The sequence below is a fragment of the Halichondria panicea genome, chromosome 6 (genome assembly GCF_963675165.1).
Source record: "Halichondria panicea chromosome 6, odHalPani1.1, whole genome shotgun sequence".
Lineage (NCBI taxonomy): Eukaryota > Metazoa > Porifera > Demospongiae > Suberitida > Halichondriidae > Halichondria > Halichondria panicea.
The window spans coordinates 4,324,407-4,344,965 of record NC_087382.1 but is presented as its reverse complement, the minus strand read 5'-3'; the positions used below and the strand labels follow the sequence as shown (position 1 = coordinate 4,344,965).

At 40.0% G+C, this 20,559-nt stretch overlaps 4 protein-coding genes across 4 annotated transcripts; 1 reads left to right on the top strand and 3 right to left on the bottom strand.

The window, feature by feature from the left end:
- Window positions 1–87: 87 nt before the first annotated feature.
- LOC135337094 (autophagy-related protein 9A-like) lies at window positions 88–8,147 on the bottom strand. Its single transcript, XM_064532993.1, has 16 exons — window positions 7,938–8,147; window positions 7,657–7,703; window positions 7,147–7,211; window positions 6,673–6,825; window positions 6,051–6,137; window positions 5,347–5,648; window positions 4,693–4,936; window positions 4,026–4,258; window positions 3,408–3,448; window positions 3,120–3,254; window positions 2,619–2,798; window positions 2,219–2,302; window positions 1,852–1,918; window positions 1,327–1,445; window positions 752–928; window positions 88–496 (listed from the first exon to the last, which is right to left on the bottom strand). Exons 1-16 carry the CDS (start codon window positions 8,053–8,055, stop codon window positions 242–244), a joined length of 2,307 nt encoding a protein of 768 aa, XP_064389063.1. The 5' UTR covers window positions 8,056–8,147; the 3' UTR covers window positions 88–241.
- A 149-nt stretch (window positions 8,148–8,296) lies between these two features.
- LOC135337101 (uncharacterized) lies at window positions 8,297–10,412 on the top strand. Its single transcript, XM_064533003.1, has 3 exons — window positions 8,297–8,431; window positions 9,460–9,608; window positions 10,140–10,412. The coding sequence occupies exons 1-3, from the start codon at window positions 8,332–8,334 to the stop codon at window positions 10,293–10,295; spliced, it is 405 nt and encodes a 134-aa protein (XP_064389073.1). The 5' UTR covers window positions 8,297–8,331; the 3' UTR covers window positions 10,296–10,412.
- A 2,623-nt stretch (window positions 10,413–13,035) lies between these two features.
- LOC135337224 (uncharacterized) lies at window positions 13,036–14,474 on the bottom strand. The gene is made up of 4 exons (XM_064533118.1): window positions 14,363–14,474; window positions 14,136–14,162; window positions 13,798–14,085; window positions 13,036–13,644 (listed from the first exon to the last, which is right to left on the bottom strand). Exons 1-4 carry the CDS (start codon window positions 14,472–14,474, stop codon window positions 13,166–13,168), a joined length of 906 nt encoding a protein of 301 aa, XP_064389188.1. The 3' UTR covers window positions 13,036–13,165.
- Window positions 14,475–16,390: 1,916 nt separating this feature from the next.
- Window positions 16,391–20,428, bottom strand: LOC135337093 (uncharacterized). Its single transcript, XM_064532992.1, has 3 exons — window positions 20,322–20,428; window positions 19,999–20,274; window positions 16,391–19,831 (listed from the first exon to the last, which is right to left on the bottom strand). Exons 1-3 carry the CDS (start codon window positions 20,338–20,340, stop codon window positions 16,452–16,454), a joined length of 3,675 nt encoding a protein of 1,224 aa, XP_064389062.1. The 5' UTR covers window positions 20,341–20,428; the 3' UTR covers window positions 16,391–16,451.
- Window positions 20,429–20,559: the final 131 nt, after the last annotated feature.

The following is a 20,559-nucleotide window of genomic DNA, read 5'->3' as shown; positions in this document are numbered from 1 at the left end:
AGAGGGAAACAGTAATATTACTACCGGTATATACGATCTAGAGAAAGAGTGCAACAACAACTACAAGCTACATAACAACAGCCAATGTCATTCACACAAAAGTCTATTGCAAACGCAAGATAATCAATTAACACTTGCTGCTATGAAGAGCATGAACATGATAACACAATGAGAAATGAGACCGCATGAACACAACACAATATTCACTATACATGTAATAGTATTCACTACACAACATCGGTTAGTCTCTACGCTGTTCATGTATCTCTACCACAGTCATGTCTTCTTCTGTCAGATGCACCACGGGTGCCAACAATGGCTCTTGTAGAGTGGAGCTCCTCTCCTGATGGTCGTCAGGGCCAGTGATGTGAGTGTCTGATTCTGACGTGTAGGAAGCAAGGCTGAGGGGAGGTTGGGTGGTGTCTCCTTGCTGTACGGTCCAAGCATTCTCAACGTTTGCAGTGTAGGCAGTTTGGGACTTCTGATGATCGTGTACCTGAAGGGGAGGGGGGGAGTGAGAGACTGAATCAGTGGAAATGTGGTTAGCTATAGAAACTGTGTCTGAGTATTGCTTAAATTATACGTAAATGTATAACAATTTATTGCTAAGCTTTTATTCTCAAAGCTACATGTAAGTAGGTTCAACGTAAGTTAAGCAGGATTCACACCAAGCAGCACTAATAGTGTACAGTAAACTCTCTATAAAATACTTGTACATGTACCCTTGAAAATTTTAGCAGAGGTTATGTACCTGATGTAGTTGTAGCGTGCTCCCGACCATAGAGTCAGTGACAACGTGAGAGTGTGAGTGGGTGTGTGTGGGTGTGTGTGTGTGAGGGTGTGGAGCTGTGGGCTGTGTGCTCCAGATGGACCACTCCATGGACTGACCGACTTGTGACGTGGGGAGGGGTGGAAATTGAGAGTAACTCTGTGCAGAAGCGTAGATAATAGGTGTATAGTTCAATAATCTCCAAGCTGAACATAATTATACATGTACACATGACTTCGTATGAGGGAAGTAATAAAGGAATGCTTTAAGCCACATGATACACCATCAGAGGAGGTACGACACGAGTACCTCGATTAGGCTTAGTCACGTGCAAAATTCAAGTAAACTCATGTTGCATGTGATTAATTAACTCAATTCTAGCCTAATCAAGGTACTCACGTCATACCTCCTCTGATACACCATAATACACAACATTACAAACTGCACTCGAGACTTAATGAGTACATCTGTTCACTACAACAAAAGCACACAACCAGAATGCAAAAAGTACCAGTGGACAACTACCTGACACTGTGTTTAAGAGTGTATACACTGACCTCTCTGACTGGCATGGCTGATGGTGGCATGGACAGGTAGGTGAGGGAGGACTCCATTGGTGATGCCTGACCATAGTGACCAGAGTGTTGACTACTAGCACTGTGATGCATCTCATCAGCTGGAGAGGGGGGGGGGGGAGATGGTGTAGCAAATTAAGAACTGGCTTTGTACCAGATGGCAAAGGCAAATATTCAATTTACAATCTGTAGTACCTGCATGGGTAACCAGAAACCTCAATACAATGAGTAAAAAGAAACCACCTCCCTGCAGGCAGCGGCAGGCTGGCTTGTACATATTGTACATACATGTACAGTGGGAAAAATTCCAGATATGATAATCTACCCGGCTTTACTCCACTGACCTCAGTGAGTGTGTGTGTGTGATGGTGAATGCTAGTACATGTACAGGGAAACCTGTCGATAGTGGTCACCATTGGGCCTGTACGTGGTTTTAAAACCTCACAAACCATACTTTTGTACACTGTACAAGTAAAACATACAAATGTACTCTTAGACCTAACTAACCAGTCTCCTTGAGTTGTGTCATGAAGGCTGTTCCATCCTCACTGGGTTTCCAGTTAGGGTTCTTCCTCTGTAAGGGAGAAATAATGACATACACTGTACTGTACATGCATACATGTAGCTACTCAACAGTGGTGTGCCCAGCATGTTTGAAGTGATGGCTATTTTCATGCAATATCAATTCAACACACAACTTAATTTGCCTCTTTTATGCAGTAAACTACATGACTGTACATGAAGGCCTAAGAGAGGTGGTTAGTATGCCAACCACCACTGACCAGTGTGGGCACATCCCTGTTACTGTATATACAATGTACAACATCTTCCAATGAGCACTAGCCGCTGATACAGGCTAGTATGAATCACTCACAGAGAAGTTGAGTAGAGATATCTCGGTCTTCCCCAGCTCTGCCTGCTCCTTGTCACTGGCCCTGCTCACTCCAGCAGACAACCACTGCATGGCAAGCAAAAAGACTGCTATAAAGTGTGCTGATAGCTGATAAATGTGCACTAGACAATACAATAATAAAGTTATACCCTGGCTAGCAATGTACACAGACCTGGACTGTTTATAAACACCGTATAATTTTTACACTCATTAATTATAGACAAAAATTAGTATTGAATACTGTAGAGTACACACAATATCTAATCCCTCCACACCCACACACCCACACACACACCCACACACACACACCCACACATCCCCACACACCCACACTACACACACCCACACACCCACACATCCCCACACACACACACGCACGTACCTCAGGGCTGCCATGTTTCCGCACGTTCATCTCAGCAAAGGAGCAGACATCTCCGACACCAGACACATCTATAGTGAAGTTCCTGAGGAAATCAACAATGGCCCCAGCCTTGTCTCTGAGAGTGAAGTAGAGGATGAACGGAGTGAGCAGGGGACTCAGAATCTCATCCACTATGGACATCTACAAGAGTGTGGGGTGTGGAGGGGGTTGGATAGAATGAATTATCAATATCAAATTGTACATGTAACTTAATCAGTCCGACATAGGAATAATAATAGACACATACATTGTATGTAACACAGCTCAAGTTACTGTACAGTCTATAGAGGTTGCCTTGGGTAGACTACAAACAGTGGCTGTAATAAAGAGGTGGCCTGCTAACACAGGTCTAAACACATGCAATGGAGACCTTGGGGCCCATTAACCTGGCTGTATTATAGAGGGTGACCACAACAGATAGGATTGACTGTACCCATATATCCACTACACTCACACACTCACCACAGTGTATTGGAAGACTTGTGTGAACTCCTTGTAGACCATGGCAGTGTGAGGTGCCTGCTTCCAGTGGTCAGGCATGTAGTGGATATTCCCCAGGATGGTCTGCATCAGCTCAGAGGGACACCACACCTGGTTCTATGGGTGGGAGGGGGCATGGGTTACAAGTGCTGGGCATATAGACACAAGTACAATGATATAATTATGGGGAAGAAGGGAATAAAGAAGAAAGAGAGGGGAAGGAAGTGGGAGAGCTTCACTAGTACAACATTAGTGTAGCTACAAACATACCTCATTCGGAATGAACATTGCACACACAGTGACAATGAGACCTGTGGACAAAATTAATGTATGACAGTTGAAAGCAATAGAAAGTGTGTTCAACTACAAGTAAATGTGCGAAGTACATACGAAAATGGATGGCTAGCTTGTTGCATACTCAGTTAATATGGAGTCCCTTCTAGTCATGTCCTCAAAGATACCGTATAGCAGGTAATTTTCATGCATAAAAAAATCTGAGCAAGCTGACTTCCACGAACATTTTCCCCACGAAAACTTAGGAGTAGTTTACCGGAATGCATGCAATGAAGCCAGATGATTTTTTTACCCCACAAAAACTATCTACTGATAGTACATATCACCCAGGTGGTTGAGCTGTCAGGGTAAATGTACTCTGTCATTTGCATTAGTATAATATTAGTCTTTATCTTTAATTTGTACACGCTATTGTAAGTACCATACAGGGCACACATTAGGGTAGCATAATTATGCTACTAGTGTATCCATGCTTTTTGCAAAATTATAAAAACAAAAAAACAAAACAAAAAACACTACATTGTAAGTCCACCTATAATAACCTTTTTGTATACATGTTCATGTACGTACATGTATGGTACAGTGTGCACTTGCCTAGAGATGTGAGTATCTTGAGAATGTTGGGGGCAGTCAGTAGGTCTTCTTGTATCACAGTCAGCACCAGCAGCACAGCTAGTATGGAACCAGCAAAGAATGCAATGTTCCTAGCGAACACAGCAAGTAGAGGATGTGTGAAGAGGTCCATGTATTTGACGGATGGTTTGTACGCTTTGTTGAGTCGAACTTTGAACTCATGCTCTAGTTCGTTGAAGTCCCTCAAGTGAAGCCTAGTGGAGGGGGTGGGGAGTGTGTGAGTGTGGGGATGTGGAGTGTGTGTGTCTAGTGGAGGGGGTGGGGAGTGTGGTGTGTGTGTGTGTGTGTGTACACCAATAGCTTGTATTCGAACATGCATATACATGCATACATTATGTAAGTACAAATGTATAAGAAGGTTTATCTAACTCATAAAGACTTGATTATGCAACTGGTAATCCCTCAAGTAAATTAATTAAGCCTAGTGGAGGGGAAGAGTACGGAGTGTGTACACTCAGTCTCAGAGAAATGAACAAATCAAACACTGCAAGTCATTCATACAACACAGTAACGTTATGAAAACAATAAGTGTACTGTACCTTTAATTTCTATTACATACAATGACATGAACTTCAGTCTATAAAAGCATTCTGTCGTGTAGGTACAGTACAGTACAGTAGTCCCTCACCTGCCATACATGGACCACCTCCTCTTGCCAAAGGTGCCCGGCTCTCTCTTGACAATCTCAGCATAGGAGAAGAATGCATACAGTAACTGGTAGATGAATATCACAGGACAGAAGATGAGATTCAGTAGAGCTAGTAGCCCTATTCTGAAACGAAGGTTCTTCACAAGTTCAGCTTTCTTTGAGGCTGACTTGTACTCATCACGAAGGTAGAAGCTGTTCTTGAAGGGTGCTTTAAGACTAGGCCCTATACAGTGTGTGTGTGTGTGTGTGTGTGTGGAGTATGTGTGTGTGTGGGGTGTGTGTGTGTGTGTGGGGGGTGTGTGTGTGTGTGTGTGTAGGGGGGGTGTGTGTGTGTGCGTGCGAGACTAGGTCCTATATACAGCAAACAGTGTGTGTGCATACATACATGTAACACATGGTCTAGTGAAAGGAATAGGACAAATAAATGTACTGCTAACAATGTGTGCTAATTGGTCAGTGCTCACAATGCACACTGTACAGTATTGAAATACATGTACGACTATGTACACTGTAGCTCGAAAAACCACCACCTGATTATACAAGCCAACTTGAAAGTAACAAGCCAGTGCATCAAACTGTCAAATACTACTACTTTTTTTTACAAATGTAGCCGTTGGCCTGTTTAAAACTCACAGAATAGAATGAGTTCGAAGTTGAACTTTAACCCCTGCGTAAGGAACACTTTATCTCCGTAGAATGGGACCTTTATCTTGCACGGTAGTACCGACTTGTTCACCATGGCAACCATATAGTTTTTGAACCTCAATATTCGATGATAAACGTCCAATTCGGTTAATTCTTGTTTCTGAATATTCATTTTATAGTCTCTCTGAGCTTGCTTTAGTTTGACCAGCACGTCAGCCCAAGAAGTGTTACGTAGCTCAGAGCTGGGTATGTTGAGAGCCTCAGTGTAGAACCGTCTCATCTCCCAAAACCTGGAGAGTATAGAAATTATTGATTGCAGGTATACACTGACCGTACAGGTACTACACTAGAAGACAGTGATGATCAAAACACATTACCGTATAGCGGGTAATTTTCGTGGGGTAAAATATTCGTGGTTTTCGTGGTTTAACACTGGACAATGAATGAAGCGACCTTACTTACGTTTACCTGCAGTGCAAGCAGCAACCACGAAAATAACATCCACGAAAATTAATGACTAAATACTGCTCAACCACGAAAATTACCCGCTATACGGTAATCAAAGGAAAATAAGCATATACAAAAGGGAAATTGAAAGGAAAGGATCACCTCAACTTGACTATAGGGCACTGTACATGTACATGAATCCATAAATGATGTACGATAATTATAATTAAAATCTAACTTGGTACCTGTAGAATCTGACGATGGATCTGATGAGTCTGTGTAACCAGAAGGAGAGTGCTAAGAGCAGGAACATGACCACCACTGGGTTGATACTGTGTGTGGGGGGGGCAAATATTGATACTGTGTGGGGGGGGAAATATTGATACTGTGTGGGGGGGGAAATATTGATACTGTGTGGGGGGGGCAAATATTGATACTGTGTGGAGGGGGGGCAAATATTGATACTGTGTGTGGGGGGGGCAAATATTGATACTGTGTGTGGGGGGGGCAAATATTGATACTGTGTGGGGGGGGCAAATATTGATACTGTGTGGAGGGGGGGCAAATATTGATACTGTGTGTGGGGGGGCAAATATTGATACTGTGTGGGGGGGGGCAAATATTGATACTGTGTGGGGGGGGGCAAATATTGATACATAGCGTGTTGGATTAATTAATACACACAGTGACAAGAAATCAAGTATGTACACATGCAGTAAATTTGAAGCACTGTAGTTCTGAATAGCGGAATGAGCGAAGACTTCTGCCCCCAAGATGGATAAAGCATAATACAATGTATAATAATACAGGGGCTGAACCAGCTGCTGACAGTGTCGAACAGAATACCTATAACCATAACAAGCGTACTTGACAATGTTTCCAACGTCAAAGAGGTCTCTGAACTCAACATCTCTCCCCCCATCATCAGTGCTGTTGTCCTTGATAGTGTCCACCCAGAGATTCTTGAATCTCAGACACGTCACAATGAATGCAGCCAGTAGCACCATGAAGATGAACTGACTGTGTGTGTGTGTGTGTGTGTGTGTGTGTGTGTGTGTGTGTGTGTGTGTGTGTGTGTGTGTGTGTGTGTGTGTGTGTGTGTGTGTGGTGTGTGTGTGTGTGTGTGTGGTGTGTGTGTGTGTGTGTGTGTGTGTGTGGTGTGTGTGTGTGTGTGCATGTGTATGAGGGCGTGTCCAATGAATCAGATTATAGTTTTTAAAAGTAACAGAAAGAATGCTGCTGATGAATATCATTTTGCTGTCTCATAGTGATACAGCACGACCATACTAGGTTACAGACAGTGACTGCATAACATGACTGCACAGTATCGAGGTCACTCACAGCAGCTCTAGGATATCTGATGTGACTATTGTTAGCAGTCCATTCTGTTGTTGGTAGTCATACACCTGAGGGAGGGTGAGGGGGTATCAAACGACTTTGTGTGTATGATTAAGAACTTCTAGAAAGGGAAAATCAGATACAGGGTTTTGCAGAATCTTTTACAACATCATCAAAAAGCGTCGGTGCAAAGCGTACAGTACACGTTCCATATACGGAACATTCTCAACCCTCAACTCTATTGTTGATGTCTGCAAAATCCTGTACAGAGCTACTGTGTCTGTGATAGAGGCATGACTAGGCCTGCCATGACTTGCTAGTATTATCAGTAGACCCCACCAGTGGTGTTTCTTTAGGGGAAGGATGTGGCAGTTATAGGGTGACAGTGCATGCATTGAAGGATGGCTAGGTCATTTCCAAGAAGGAAAATGATAGCATACCAGAGCTAAAAGCTTAACAACCATGTCTGCAATATGAGTACTGTAGCTATGGTAATGGTATCCAGTCACATACCCTTTCAAAGAACTCGTCCAAATTGTCAATGTGGTTCCAGCGATTACCTGACAATGGAAAACAAGATATATAGTTTGAAACGGTTTTTAATACCACACATACAATTTTAAAAAACGGCTAGGCTTATCATAAATTCAACCTTTGAAATAGCTAACCATTGACTGTTTAACCATTTCTAATGTTCATTAACTCTCCCAAAAGCCTCTATATGTACCCCAATACACACCCAGCCGCACACAAAGCTACAATAAAGCCTTTCATAGCCTAGCCACAGCATGTACCTTTGTGTATGTGTGGGGAGTGCCCCAACTGAACATGTGTAGGAGGTGACTCGTCCTCGCCCCCTTCGTCAGAGTCCTCTGTCTCTAGCTTCTGATAATGGACGTTCTTGAGTGGCATCTCTCTCCTACTTACTTAATGCTTTTAAAACTGAAAACTTAAATTTTCACAGCTACTGTTTGCATTCTGCTGATGAGCCAGCTTGTTTACATACCAAAGAGGGGCGGGTACCGGGTAGATATTGACGTCATAACGACAAAGGGCTGTGCTGGGGGAGGGGCCTAGTAGATATTGACGTCATAACGACAAAGGGCTGTACTGGGGGAGGGGCCTGGTAGATACTGACGTCATAACGACAGAAGGCTGTGCTGGGGGAGGGGCTGGTAGACAGCAAGCATGTTGCAGAGGATTTCTTATGAGACTCTCCAGAGGGCAGCCATTTATGGAGCTGCACTCTCTGTGTCTGGCTGCTTCCTACTCTACTACCAAATACAGAGTGAGAAATGATTTTTTGATATCTTTCTTTCTCACTGACTAACAATGTAAATTGAACGACCACGTGGCCGCGGGTACGTCTAAATTTGATGCTAAAACTATGTATTTTCAGCTCCTCAGGTTCTAGCTATAATTATTCGTATGTTACGGTAATTGCGTATGATGTGCTACTAGTGCACTGGAACTTGTGCATGCAATTATTAACCCCGTATCCGTAGTAATTGCTGAAATGTTATTAAACTCTCACAGGGAACTGCATCATAATCAATAGTATGGTTACTCGTGCAATAACGGCTTATAATTATGCTAATTGTATGATGTGCTATTAATGACTGCCTGTCCTGACTGGAGAGTGTACAGCAATCAATCCTGTATCATATCCAGTAATTACGCCTCGTGCAAATAGTAAATCCTATATTGCCGCTCTTATCTGATTAAAACCACTTCTGAGTGGCGCATCTTTTAGAATACCAACAACTTTAGGCGCTTCTTTTTATATATTATAGGGCCTCAAAAATTACGACGTTGCGCTTACTATTTCGACACTGTATTTACAGTAGACTCTCGTTAATCCGGTCACCCTTGGGACCATGCAGCTTGGCCAGAATAGCGAGGTGGCTGCAGCTCAGGAAATAGCCGCGGCTTAAAAACGACCTTACCTCGAATCTAATGACTACTTTTGCGGTTCTTGTCTCGAGGATAATGTAGGATAATGAATCATTCTGTTTTCTATTTAAGTGTAATCCAATTTTATTTGCTAAACCACACCCAAAACGTTATCCGGCCGTGATATACGTATAAAATTACATTGAAAACCTTGTTTGGGACAGCCAGCACTGGCCGGTAAACGGAATAGCGAGTGGCCGTACTTCAGGGTGAGTTTTGTACAGTAAACATATAGCTAGCATTCCGTGCCAAGCCAAATGGCCGGTATATCGAGGTGGCCGTACTTCAGAGAGCCGGAATAGCGAGAGTCTACTGTACTTGAACTACGGTACTTTTTTTACTTGACTGTATTATCCATGACAGGAAACTTAGCCTCAGGGCCCTACTTTACTGAGGCAGTGGCGGCTGTGAGAGCTAACAAGGAGGCGTGTGCGTTGCTGGGGGAACCAGTGAGGGTGCTGGCTCTGAGACTAGGGGACAAGGGGAACAGGGTCACCACTGAACAGGCACAGGTGAGATGGGGAGACTTAAATATAGCCTGTGTTTATTTACCCATTTAATGGCTGCCCTATATATTTAGACAAAGCATTGTGTATGGCTATAGCTCATCGTCAACCATCACAGCCAAGTTTTTATTATAGTATATATGTGCATGGTCAGAAGGTACATGCATTTTACTGTACCCCAAACTCCACAGCGAGCAGGCTACTTTAATTTATCACAGTACCAATTATTATGCCTCGGTGTGCACATGTGCAAGTGAGGATACAATATATAGTGCGTTGGTGTCACCGTGTGTGGAGTGTGCAAATTGTAACTGTACCGTACCCTCGCGAAAATAAGCCCATCTTGAATAAATGCCCATCCGTATAATAATTATATGTATGTATTTAATTGGCTCCTCCACCGAGGCGAGGCATATCCAGCAGTTCAGCATCTGCGGTGCTTTCATTATAGACTGCATGTGCTGCTGGGCATACTATGACTACAATCAAGTACTGTGTACATGCAGCAATGATAAGACGCTGTATACTTTTATTCAGGTATTCATTCCAGTGCGTGGTTCCAAGTCTAAAGGTCAAATTCGATCCTATGCTTCTGTACGGAATGGGAAATGGGAATTGGACAAAGTTGTTCTGGAACTAAAAAATAGGCCGGAAAAGAGCATTAATATCTTGGACACACACGGACTGAACTGAATCGTAGTTTTGAGTATTTTAGTTTTACACCTATTACTATATATATATACAAGTTATGTACAATAATAATTAACATGTAGTGTACTTACATGCCACAATGAAATATAGTTCTCTCAGTGTTGCAAGTATATGACAAACAATTATCATTCAATAGTATTAGCACAAGTTGGAGTAAGACAATGAACAAAACAAAGTATGCAATAATTAAGGAGGGTTGTGCATGTTGGGGGAGGGGCTGGTAAAAACAGTTGTGCAAGTGAGTATCCCTTTAGACTAATCCTTTTCTACTAAGGAATCGGTGAAAATCAAATCCATAGAACGTGAGTAAAAAAGTGTGTAGATAAGCATGGTGACATGCAAACAAAAACTCTAAAATATTTAGCTTAAAGTTGATTATAGCTAGTGTTGATGGGAAAAAGAACAAGTTGGGAAATCTAAATATAATTATATAAAATGTTTTAACGAAGGGATGTATGAATACATACAAAAAAAAGCTAAAAATAACTAACGGGAATAAAAAAATATTTAAAAAGAAAATATGTAGGCGAACAAAAACAGAGAAAGTATTGAAAATGAATAGAATAACAATGCTTTGTGAACTAAACTGAAATATTATACCCCATAGCCACGCGAGATTATTAATAAATACTGAGGGTACGTGTACAGATAACGTTTCTAAGTAATCAGCATTTAATAGCTCAGATTCACCTGCTATGGCTACCTCTTTTGAAGAAGAATGCATGATTATTTCTGGAACTGTCGACTTTGGAGGTGGTGAGGGGAAATTCGTGTGCAGACGTTGTGATGGTATCGCAAACACAAAGTACACTGTAGCAAAAGCTATAAAACATGGGACGGAATATACCTGCGGATAGCAAGCTTCAATATGGCTGAGTCTAAGAATAAGAAACGAGCAGATTTCAGAAAATTCTTTTTTATAATGGGATCGAAGAGGTAGAACATCGGTAAGTAACTGCTCCATTTTATCCATTCCTTTTGATAAACTTTCACTCTGGTATACTGCTTTTGCTACTAAGAGCTCTGCTCTAATTTTTGGTGTTAGAAATATAACACTAGATCTACATGTCTGTAATTTTTTCAAAAAATTGTTCCCCAGCTGTATTGTCTTGTTGTACTTTTTTTGCTCGTAATAGTGCTCTAGTACTTTCAGTGTTTCATGACCATTTTGTTGTGAACATATTGCTGAATTTGCATGAGATTCAATGTCCAGAATAACTTCAATCAATTTTGCTTCCAAATCATTACCAATATCTCGTAAATTGACTCTCTGTAGATGCTGAATTACTGTGGTCAGTGTCGACCTATGCGTATAGATATCCGAAGGTGTAAGCAAATCATATTGTAGTATTGAATGAATCTCTTGGCTGTACCTTTCTGCTTTAGATATTTGATTGAGATCCATGTTTACTATTGCCAAATCCACTAGAAGACGAAACTTTTGCATTGTTGTCAGAGAATGCTCTTCATGCTGGTACGCTAGCTCTAGATAACGAGCAGATTGTTCGTAACTTCCCATGGAATAGTGTAACTGTCCAACCTCTTGAAATGAGCACTGGTCAATATCAATACACCTGGAGCCTAGGTCTATTTCCAAACTGAAGATTTTTGTGTGACATTCTAATGCTTTTTTGTGGTTGTCTAGCTCTTCATGAAGCTTTGCAAGCTGTTTATAAACGATGATCTCAGAGGATTTTCTTGAGTTCAACTTATTCACTGTGATTGAATTAACTATATTTTTCCTTTCAGTGTATGTTTTTAATGCATCTTCAAATCCGAATATATGCTTCTTGATTCTTATTACTTCATATACCAAAGTTACGTAAGTAATTCTAAAGACAATTTTATAATGCAGTTTCTGCTGTAGCAACTGGTTTTCTTCAATGTACTCAAGTGCAGATAGTGCTGAATTCATTATTTCTTCATCACTGAAGGAAAAACGTAAAATTCGAACTGGGCTCATTAGTGCCAAAGCAATAGATTCTACTATTTCTAAGAATGGTTGTACGTCATGATTCTTTGCTTTGAGATCATCGAGAATTTTTTGATAGTTGTGCCTCTCAATGCCTAAATTATGGAGAGCTAATTTGTAGTCAGCCTTAAATATATCGGTTGTCCGTGTTAGAAGTGAAGAATAATAACTCTGAAAGTTTGAGTTGAACTCAGCTTTGTTGCTATCTGACACCTGCATCTCTCTGAGAAATTCCATGATAAGTCTGTGAAATGTATACCTTTGTTTCTTAATTAAGTTAAATTCAATCAAGGATCTAGATGTAAGGCTTCTCAATGTTTTTGTCACTGGAAAATCACTTTGAGAGGCATCTAAGCAGGGATATACTTGTCCACAAATGACGATTGCATTAGCTGCTTCCAAAGTGAAGGATCCTGGAAATTTTGCTAGATATTGGCTTATCATTTGCATCTCAGGAGAGAGATAGCGATATGATAAAGATATTGAAACGTTTAGTTTGTGCTCATGTTGGAGGTCTTCGTGACTAAGCAAATTGATGGGATGAGAATTCAACTGTTCAATAATATATGATGGTGAGGGAGGATTTGGTGAAGAAAGCAAAGCACCTACTATCTGAAGTGCTAGAGGGGCATTGCCTGTCAGTTTAGCTATTTCTTCGATTTCAGTAGTTGTGAAATTTGTACCAACTGGCAATATCTGCTCAAAAAGCTCACAAGATGCTCGTTTGCTTAACTCATAAATGCGATAACGTCTAACATACTCCAAGTGAATTGTTACCTCACAACTTGTGATAAGGACTTTTATTTTGGGAGTTTGTTCAACTATTTTCTCAAGTGCATGGAAAAAAGTTGTCCTATTATTGTGTACAAGATCATCACAATCATCCAATAATGATTAGAGAATTCCAGAACAAATTTCTTAGCCATTTTATCAAGTCTTCGAAAGTGTACCTATCTAAAGAATAATCAGCCGCTCTTAAAATTGTTTCCGCAAGCTCTATTTGTATATCGATATCTTGTCCTTGATACTCGTCCATATTGACATAATGCACTTCGACCCCTTGCCTAACCATTTGGTCTCCCACGTGAACAGCTAGGGTTGATTTGCCAAACCCTGGGGAACCCACAATGTTTACAATTCTAACGTCTGCGTCACTACGAAAGTCTAGCATATCCATCAACTTGGACATTTCTTGCTCTCGTCCCACAAATATTTTTGAAGGATGTATTAGACTTTTTGACTGATATTGATCAAAAAAATTAAAGGCACCAGGGTACTTAACAAAGAATATCAATGTCAGTAATACCAATGATACTGCTGCAGCAATGATGAAAACAGTCCAGTAATTGTTGTGCTCTTCTGCAGATTGATGTAAATTGTATACACACATGCATGCATTCAAAATATTACTCATTCATCAATTGTTTATAACAATGCCTATCAAAAGAATTAAATGTTGCTAATTGCCACATATATGAACTATGATTATAGAGAATCATGAATATAACTCACCTTTCATTGAAATATCTCTGTTTAAAAGAATCTTGTACAATTCGTTCTGCTTGGCATCATCCCCTGACACTTGTCCCACACAATCCACAAACTGTCTCTGAGCATCAGATCCATCATGAGATAAAATTGTCAGTAGTTTGCTAATTTTTTGCTCCCTGGTTCGCTCATGCTTGGTTAGTTCATTTTGCTCTGTGACATTTAGTAGACCCTCTCGACAAAGGTGCGGATACAACTTGTCGATGTCTAGCAGCTCATAGATGTGAGGGTAATAGGACTTCAGGTCATCTTCTGTGGAAAATATAAATTAAGAACATCGCTACTTCCTTAGGCTGACTAACCTTTTCGAGCTGCTCCTTTGGAAACAACTTGATTTCAAAAATTCACTGGACAAAGCTTTTTTGAGATCAATTGCCAACACCTTTACCTCAGCATCATCTAGTAATTCCAGCAGCCCTGTCCAAGTGTATGGATAACTTTCCTGACCTCTTGTTTCTCGCCACTTTTCAAGCACTTCATCAAGGCATCTTTGAGGTGTGTTTCCAGATCCAGGATTTTCTATGCTTACAATCTGGGAGTGACTCAGGCCAAGAAGTACGGCTATTTTGCCTCTCCAAATCGATGACATTGCTTCCGAAATCTTTAGCTTTTTTACGGTTGTCTCTCCATCCGGAATCCATTTGATGAGGTGGAGGTGCCTGGCTGATAGTGGCTGGAGACCCTCAAAATCTGTACTATTGTTTTCAGCCATATCCAATTTTGTAGAGCCAGGATGTTTTTTTTTACAACAAATGCAAGCCCTGCCCCCTTTATCTGCAGGAACCGGTTTAACCTCCCCTATATAAAATGATCTAATGGTTACTTGTAATACTGTTCTATGCTGAGAGACAGTGGTATAGCTTTAAATATTGAAGCCTGTGTGTTGCTGGTGACTCTGAGACTATATTGGCTCTGAAACTCACTACATGACAACAATGATGTCATGAGCAGAGGGATAATAGGGAACAGTTAATATGCAACGCTGTTAGGGTATTATGAGTTCTTCATACACTCCTGGTCCTGGTCATATGCATTGCTCTGTCAATTATTATTTTGCTTATATTCTTTGTCGAGATGTTTCCTCGAAAAGATTGTCTTATAATTATGTCCGGAAAATAACGAACAGAAACTTATATAGCTATACATCTACTGTATACGCAAATCAAAATTGACACTGTCACACAAGTATTTATAGGTACAGACTCGTGTGTGAAAATCCCTATACTGCTCTTATTTTGGTGGATGTGCTTTGTTCTTTTATCACGGCATGCATGGGCAAATAGAAAACACAATTGCTTGACATTTCCTCTTTAGTCACCTATTATGCTAAAATTATTCCGAGCATAATTTATCATTGTCTATATGGGAAGCATGCAGCTTTGGGTATATTTATATCACAGGTGAATGCTACAAAGGAGTAGTGTTACATATGAGCTGTCTGGTTTGTGTGTCCGTCTCCTTAGCCGAGTCAAATGTCTTGGATCCAGTGTGGACTGTGGAGTCATTTTGCCAAACCACATCGAACTGCATGTGAATAATACTGTGATGCAATACGACATATGTATAATTATAAGAGTGCATGGGTGAGTGTAAATCGTGCATGTTCAATAACAAGTACGTCGTCTTCGGATTCCATATCAACATGGTGGTGAGGCGGTGTCACTGTGCAGCAATGGTTTCCTTGGCTCAGATTCGATTATCCGCCCACGCCGTTTGTTATAATTCTTGTTGAGTGGTAATCAGAGGCTAATTGCTTGAGCTGCACCCACATGCACCCTTGTGCCAAATAGCGAGCACACTTAGGTGCATGCATGGGTGAGTGTAAATTGTGCATGATTTAATTACATAGCAGTTTACTTAAAGTAACTCAACAGGATATACGTTGTGAATTCGTCAAACAGCAACTGATTATATAATATACGTATCTGATGTGTTTCATGCAGTTAAAAGCAAGAGCTGCTACGGTAACGGTTGGTGACAAACCGCATGTGATTGTAAAGGACTCTTCAACACGGAAAAGGTAAGGTAAGGTCGTTTTTAAGCCACGGCTATTTTGAAATACAGCCACATCGTTATTCTGGCCAAGCTGCACTGTCCCAAGGGTGACCGGATTAACGAGAGTCTACTGTATCAATGCGCAATATGTTTTATGCAGATATTCATTCCAGTGCGTGGTTCCAAGTCTAAAGGTCAAATTCGATCAAATGCTACTGTACGGAATGGGAAATGGGAACTGTTCTGGAACTAAAAGATAGACCAAGAGCATTAATATCTTGCAGAACTGAATTGTATAGTCTCTTTAGTTTTACACTATGCATGTATATATAGTGTGATTTGTCTGTATAATAGTATATGCCATGAACAATGAAATGTAATCACATACAATACACTCTCACTGTACTGCTAATAATACTGACTTATCATTTGGTCATGCATGACTCGTCCTCGCCTCCTTCATCAAAGTCCTCAGCTTCTGATAATGGACGTTTAGTGGCATCTCTCCTATTTACTTACTCTATAGCTCGCTATAATTATGTACTACTGAAACAAACTTGACTCACAGTTTAATAACACAAGAATCATGCATGGTTATAAGATGAATTTAAAAGATATAAGTATTAGATAGAATAGCCAAATATAAGTACCAAATATAAGTACCATTGTAGTGGTAGTCCTATAATGAGATACATAGAAAATCCTAGAAAAAAATAATATGTTCCTTCATCAAGAATTGGATGAGATTTTAAAAACTGCATTAACTTAGTAATTCCAGTGCCATAATTATATTTAGTAGAAAGGCACTTGTCTGAACATAATTTGGCATAGTGTTCAATTCGAAATGGATGTACCTGTGCCAAGTTGTAAGGAGAGACTCGAATGTATGATTCAATCCAAAAATATCCCCAAGAATTTTGCAAACACCGTGATAGGAGTTTAGATAGAAATATTAGCACATTACTATAGCCGATAATGAAGTATAACGTGCACGTCCTTGATGTGCTGTCATTTAGAATAATTGTATAGAGTACAATTTGGAAATAGTCAAGATACAATGAGAGGTATATTAATGCAAACCCCAAGTAGGTGAAAAGAGCAGTCAAAAATATCCAAAGCCGGACTAGCACAGATGCTACATTGATGATAATTAGCAGTATATCAGATTTGAGAGTTTTCCAGATAGTTTCGAGTTGGTTACACCATGTATGATAGTAGAGAAAGTTCCATTCTATCTGAATGTTGAGAATGTCTGCGATTCCATTAGGCTCAAGAGATATCATATCACTACTTCTTGTTTGTTGTTGCCTTTTAGCAGTTTTGAACACGTCTTGCCTCTCATAACTGAAAGTATGTCTATCCAGTGGAATAACAAAGATGGCATATGCAAGATGCTTCGGGAATTTTGTTGGAAATTTGTAAAGATAAAGTTTAGGGACAAATTCTATGAGAGTCAAAACACTATCCTTATAGCAGGGATAAATGTACTTGTTGATAATTCCTAACGATTTAGATGCCAGTATTAAGCTTGAACAAGTATGCCTGCGTAGATCTTTTAAACTCTCTTTTTGGGTATCATCACTCTCCATAATTCGTCTATAAATGTTCTCTATACCTTCGATTCCCTCGGTACGGTTGGTTGAAAGTAATGCAAGAGATACTTTTAGGCGCATATCCAAAACCTCATGTTGCTCATTGGTAGAAAAATTGTTGTAGTTTTTAAGCGATTTTAGTAAAAGTAATCCCCATTCAACAGTTCTGGAATCATTTTTCTGAGCAATATTTAAAAGTTTAAGAGCATTCTTTGGTTGTAGCTGAAACTGTATTTTTGGTGCTGACATTGCTGAAAACATCCGATCTTTAATAAACTCAACATCTATGCCACCTTCTTTTAAAACTGTTATGATTCGCACAATGACGTCCCAGTGGTTGACTATAGCCAGGTCATCTTCCATGTTCCTGATTTGTTTGCACACATCCAATAGGCGATCAATGGCTCCTTGTTCTTTCTTCCTCTCCCAAAACCACTCGTTGCTTTCAAGTAACTTGTATGAAGGGATCAATTTCATTAAAGTATCAGCTTTTGAAATTTCACTGTTTAAATCATGTTGTAGTGAAAGCTCGAAAAATTGAGCAGCATCTTCATAGTTTCTGGCATCCCAGTACATTAATGCAATTTCATTGTATAAGCAGTGTTTTTCTTCACAATCTTCAGCACCTTTAACGAGCCGAAGGTGACACTGAACAACCATTGAATGTTCATTTAGTGCGAGGTAAAGGTCTCCAAGGCTTCTAAAAAAGGAACGGTGTCTTGAAATAACTGATAGTACTAGTGCATTTGGGCTAAGTCTAGGGTCATTAATGCCAAACCCCTTATCTGCGTACGATCCAACATCATTAGTCAGTAATTCAACCATCCCTTTTCTTTTTTCCATAAATGCTGAAGCAGTTTTTTTATTTTCAATTAGCTCAGAATACATTATAAGTAGTTCAATGTATGTACGCTGGTAGAACTCCTTCAGTAACAAAGGTTTGTCGTTTAGATCGCGACTTTCTTTTGTACCAGCACGTAGCAGAAATAACCTTACATTGGTATCCAAATAATCAAGTGTAGGCCTAAGAACAGATCGTAATTCCTTTGTTGTAAAACGACAGTTCAAATAACCTACTTGTAGTGCATGCGTTACTGAATCAATTGTGAGCAATAAAGAGCGTCTCGGGAGTTTGCCTGGGTCTGTAATGTCTCTGAGCAAGCTGTGTATATTGTGCCTCTCAGCATCCAAAAATTTTAGAGAATTAATATATTTTGTTTCAAAGTCAATCGTATGTTGATGTAGCTCCTTTAAAAAGTGGTACCTAAAACCTACCATAAACTCTCTGCTAATGTTTGCATTGTCATTTTCAGTTATTTTGGCCACAAAATACTCTTTTATTAATCGGTGATACAGATAACGCTTACTTCGTTCATTATACTCTAAAAGAGAGAGATGGACTAAGTTCTTCAATATACTGTCACTCAGTAAAGCGCAGTCACTGACAATGCCTTTAGACTTTTGATATTCTAAGCATACACCGATTGCTGATGTTTTTGAAAAAGACCCGGGAAATAGTGATAAAAAATAGGCAGCTCTTCTATGACTTTTTTCCAGGTACTTGTATGACAGACTGATGGATGCGTTTAGTTGATGCTCTGCAGGAAGCTCTTGTGGACTCAGTACATTTAGTGGGTCATTTTCAAGTTCTTCGATAACTTTTGCTGGCGATGGGGGGTGTGGTTGAAGGAGCAAAGATGCCACAATATGAAGTGCTAGAGGAACGTTTCCTGTTAATTCAGCTATTCTCTCTTTTTCCTTTAACGATAGTGATAAATGAGACAATTTTTGATCTAATAGTGATATAGCTCCATCAGGGCTTAGCTCCCTTAGTTGGTACGAATAATACTCAAGGCCCAGTGTAAATTCTCTGCTTGTTGTAATAATTTTGACGGTGGTAGATGCTTGAATGATTTTCATGATCATTTGTTGGAAACGTTTCGCTTGTTCGTTTAGTATCTCATCACAGTTATCAAGAATAAAGACAAATTTTTCTCCATTTTTCTCTCTAACCCACTTTAAAAGTTTGTCAAAGCTTAGACGCTTCTTACTTCCAAGAATCTTTTCGGCTAGTACTACTTTAACATTCCTATCCAAAAACTCAGCCATGTTGATATAGTAGACATGCACCTTTTGATCGATAAGTCTATGTCCGAGGTGGATTGCTAGCGTTGATTTTCCAAATCCTGGAGGGCCTATGATGTTCAGAACTCGTACAGTACTGTCATCGAACTTTAATTGCTCAGTTAAGTTTTGTAGTTCGTTTTCACGTCCGACAAAGTTGTTTGAAGGATATGGTAGGGTTTCTGAATATCTCACTAACTTTGTTTTTTGCGCTATGAAATACATTAGAACAATGCCAATCAGAATTATGCCGAAAATCGTAAGGCAACCTTTGCAGTAGTCAACCACTATGTGAGAACAATAAACACATATATTAGACCATGCAGCATAATTATATGAAGCTGCTATGTATTGTAGAGCTAGAAACTGAATCATTGAACAAAGCTATAAAAGGACACTGTGAAATATACATTAATAGCTACTATAGCATGCTGCACACAGTATTATTTCTTACACTTTTTCTTTTTCTTAGTTATCTCTACTTGTAAGTCATGTCTTTCAAGAATGTCCATAAACACTTGGTATTTGTACGGGTAGTGGTGTACTTCTTTCTTGGCTTCGTTGTATAGCCTCCTTGCTTTACTCTTGCTAGTTTCATTCAGTTCATTGACTTCACTCACCACTTCGTCTGATACAAACCCTTTTGCTCGCAACGCAACAGCCATGGTCAGTGGGTCCTTAGCTATTTTGTCAATAATTTCTGTCCCATTCTTAACCAGAAACTTATATCCTGAAATAGACCATTTATAAACAGACATTTATTTGTTGTCAGTGTACCTTCATTGCTACTTTCCATTGTTGTTCCTCCTTTTAACTTGTAGGGCTTCTGTTTATGGGAAGTGCTGTGTTGCTTGATATTTAGATGTTTCTATGGTTACATAAAGTGAGCATTGAAGATTGTTATCATTTGGTCATATTCATCTATTGCTTGTGAATGTTGTTGCAGGGAAGCTAGCCTCAGGGCCTTACTTCACTGAAGCAGTGGCAGCTGTGAGGGCTAACAAGGAGGCGTGTG

Excerpts from the sequence above, each read along its gene's own strand:
- LOC135337101 (XM_064533003.1), top strand. The coding sequence starts at position 8,332 with ATGTTGCAGAGGATTTCTTATGAGACTCTCCAGAGGGCAGCCATTTAT. Across the intron at positions 8,432-9,459 it reads ACTCTACTACCAAATACAGA|GAAACTTAGCCTCAGGGCCC; the intron begins GTGAGAAATGAT and ends TATCCATGACAG. Across the intron at positions 9,609-10,139 it reads TCACCACTGAACAGGCACAG|GTATTCATTCCAGTGCGTGG; the intron begins GTGAGATGGGGA and ends ACTTTTATTCAG.
- LOC135337093 (XM_064532992.1), bottom strand. Across the intron at positions 19,832-19,998 it reads AACTAAGAAAAAGAAAAAGT|TGGTTGACTACTGCAAAGGT; the intron begins GTAAGAAATAAT and ends GTTCTCACATAG.
- LOC135337094 (XM_064532993.1), bottom strand. The coding sequence starts at position 8,055 with ATGCCACTCAAGAACGTCCATTATCAGAAGCTAGAGACAGAGGACTCT. Across the intron at positions 3,255-3,407 it reads CAATGTTCATTCCGAATGAG|AACCAGGTGTGGTGTCCCTC; the intron begins GTATGTTTGTAG and ends TCCCACCCATAG. Across the intron at positions 929-1,326 it reads CAGCCATGCCAGTCAGAGAG|AGTTACTCTCAATTTCCACC; the intron begins GTCAGTGTATAC and ends GCTTCTGCACAG.
- LOC135337224 (XM_064533118.1), bottom strand. The coding sequence starts at position 14,474 with ATGGATTCCGGATGGAGAGACAACCGTAAAAAAGCTAAAGATTTCGGA. Across the intron at positions 14,163-14,362 it reads GCCTGAGTCACTCCCAGATT|TTGTTTCCAAAGGAGCAGCT; the intron begins GTAAGCATAGAA and ends TTTGAAATCAAG. Across the intron at positions 14,086-14,135 it reads CAAAGGAGCAGCTCGAAAAG|AAGATGACCTGAAGTCCTAT; the intron begins GTTAGTCAGCCT and ends TATTTTCCACAG.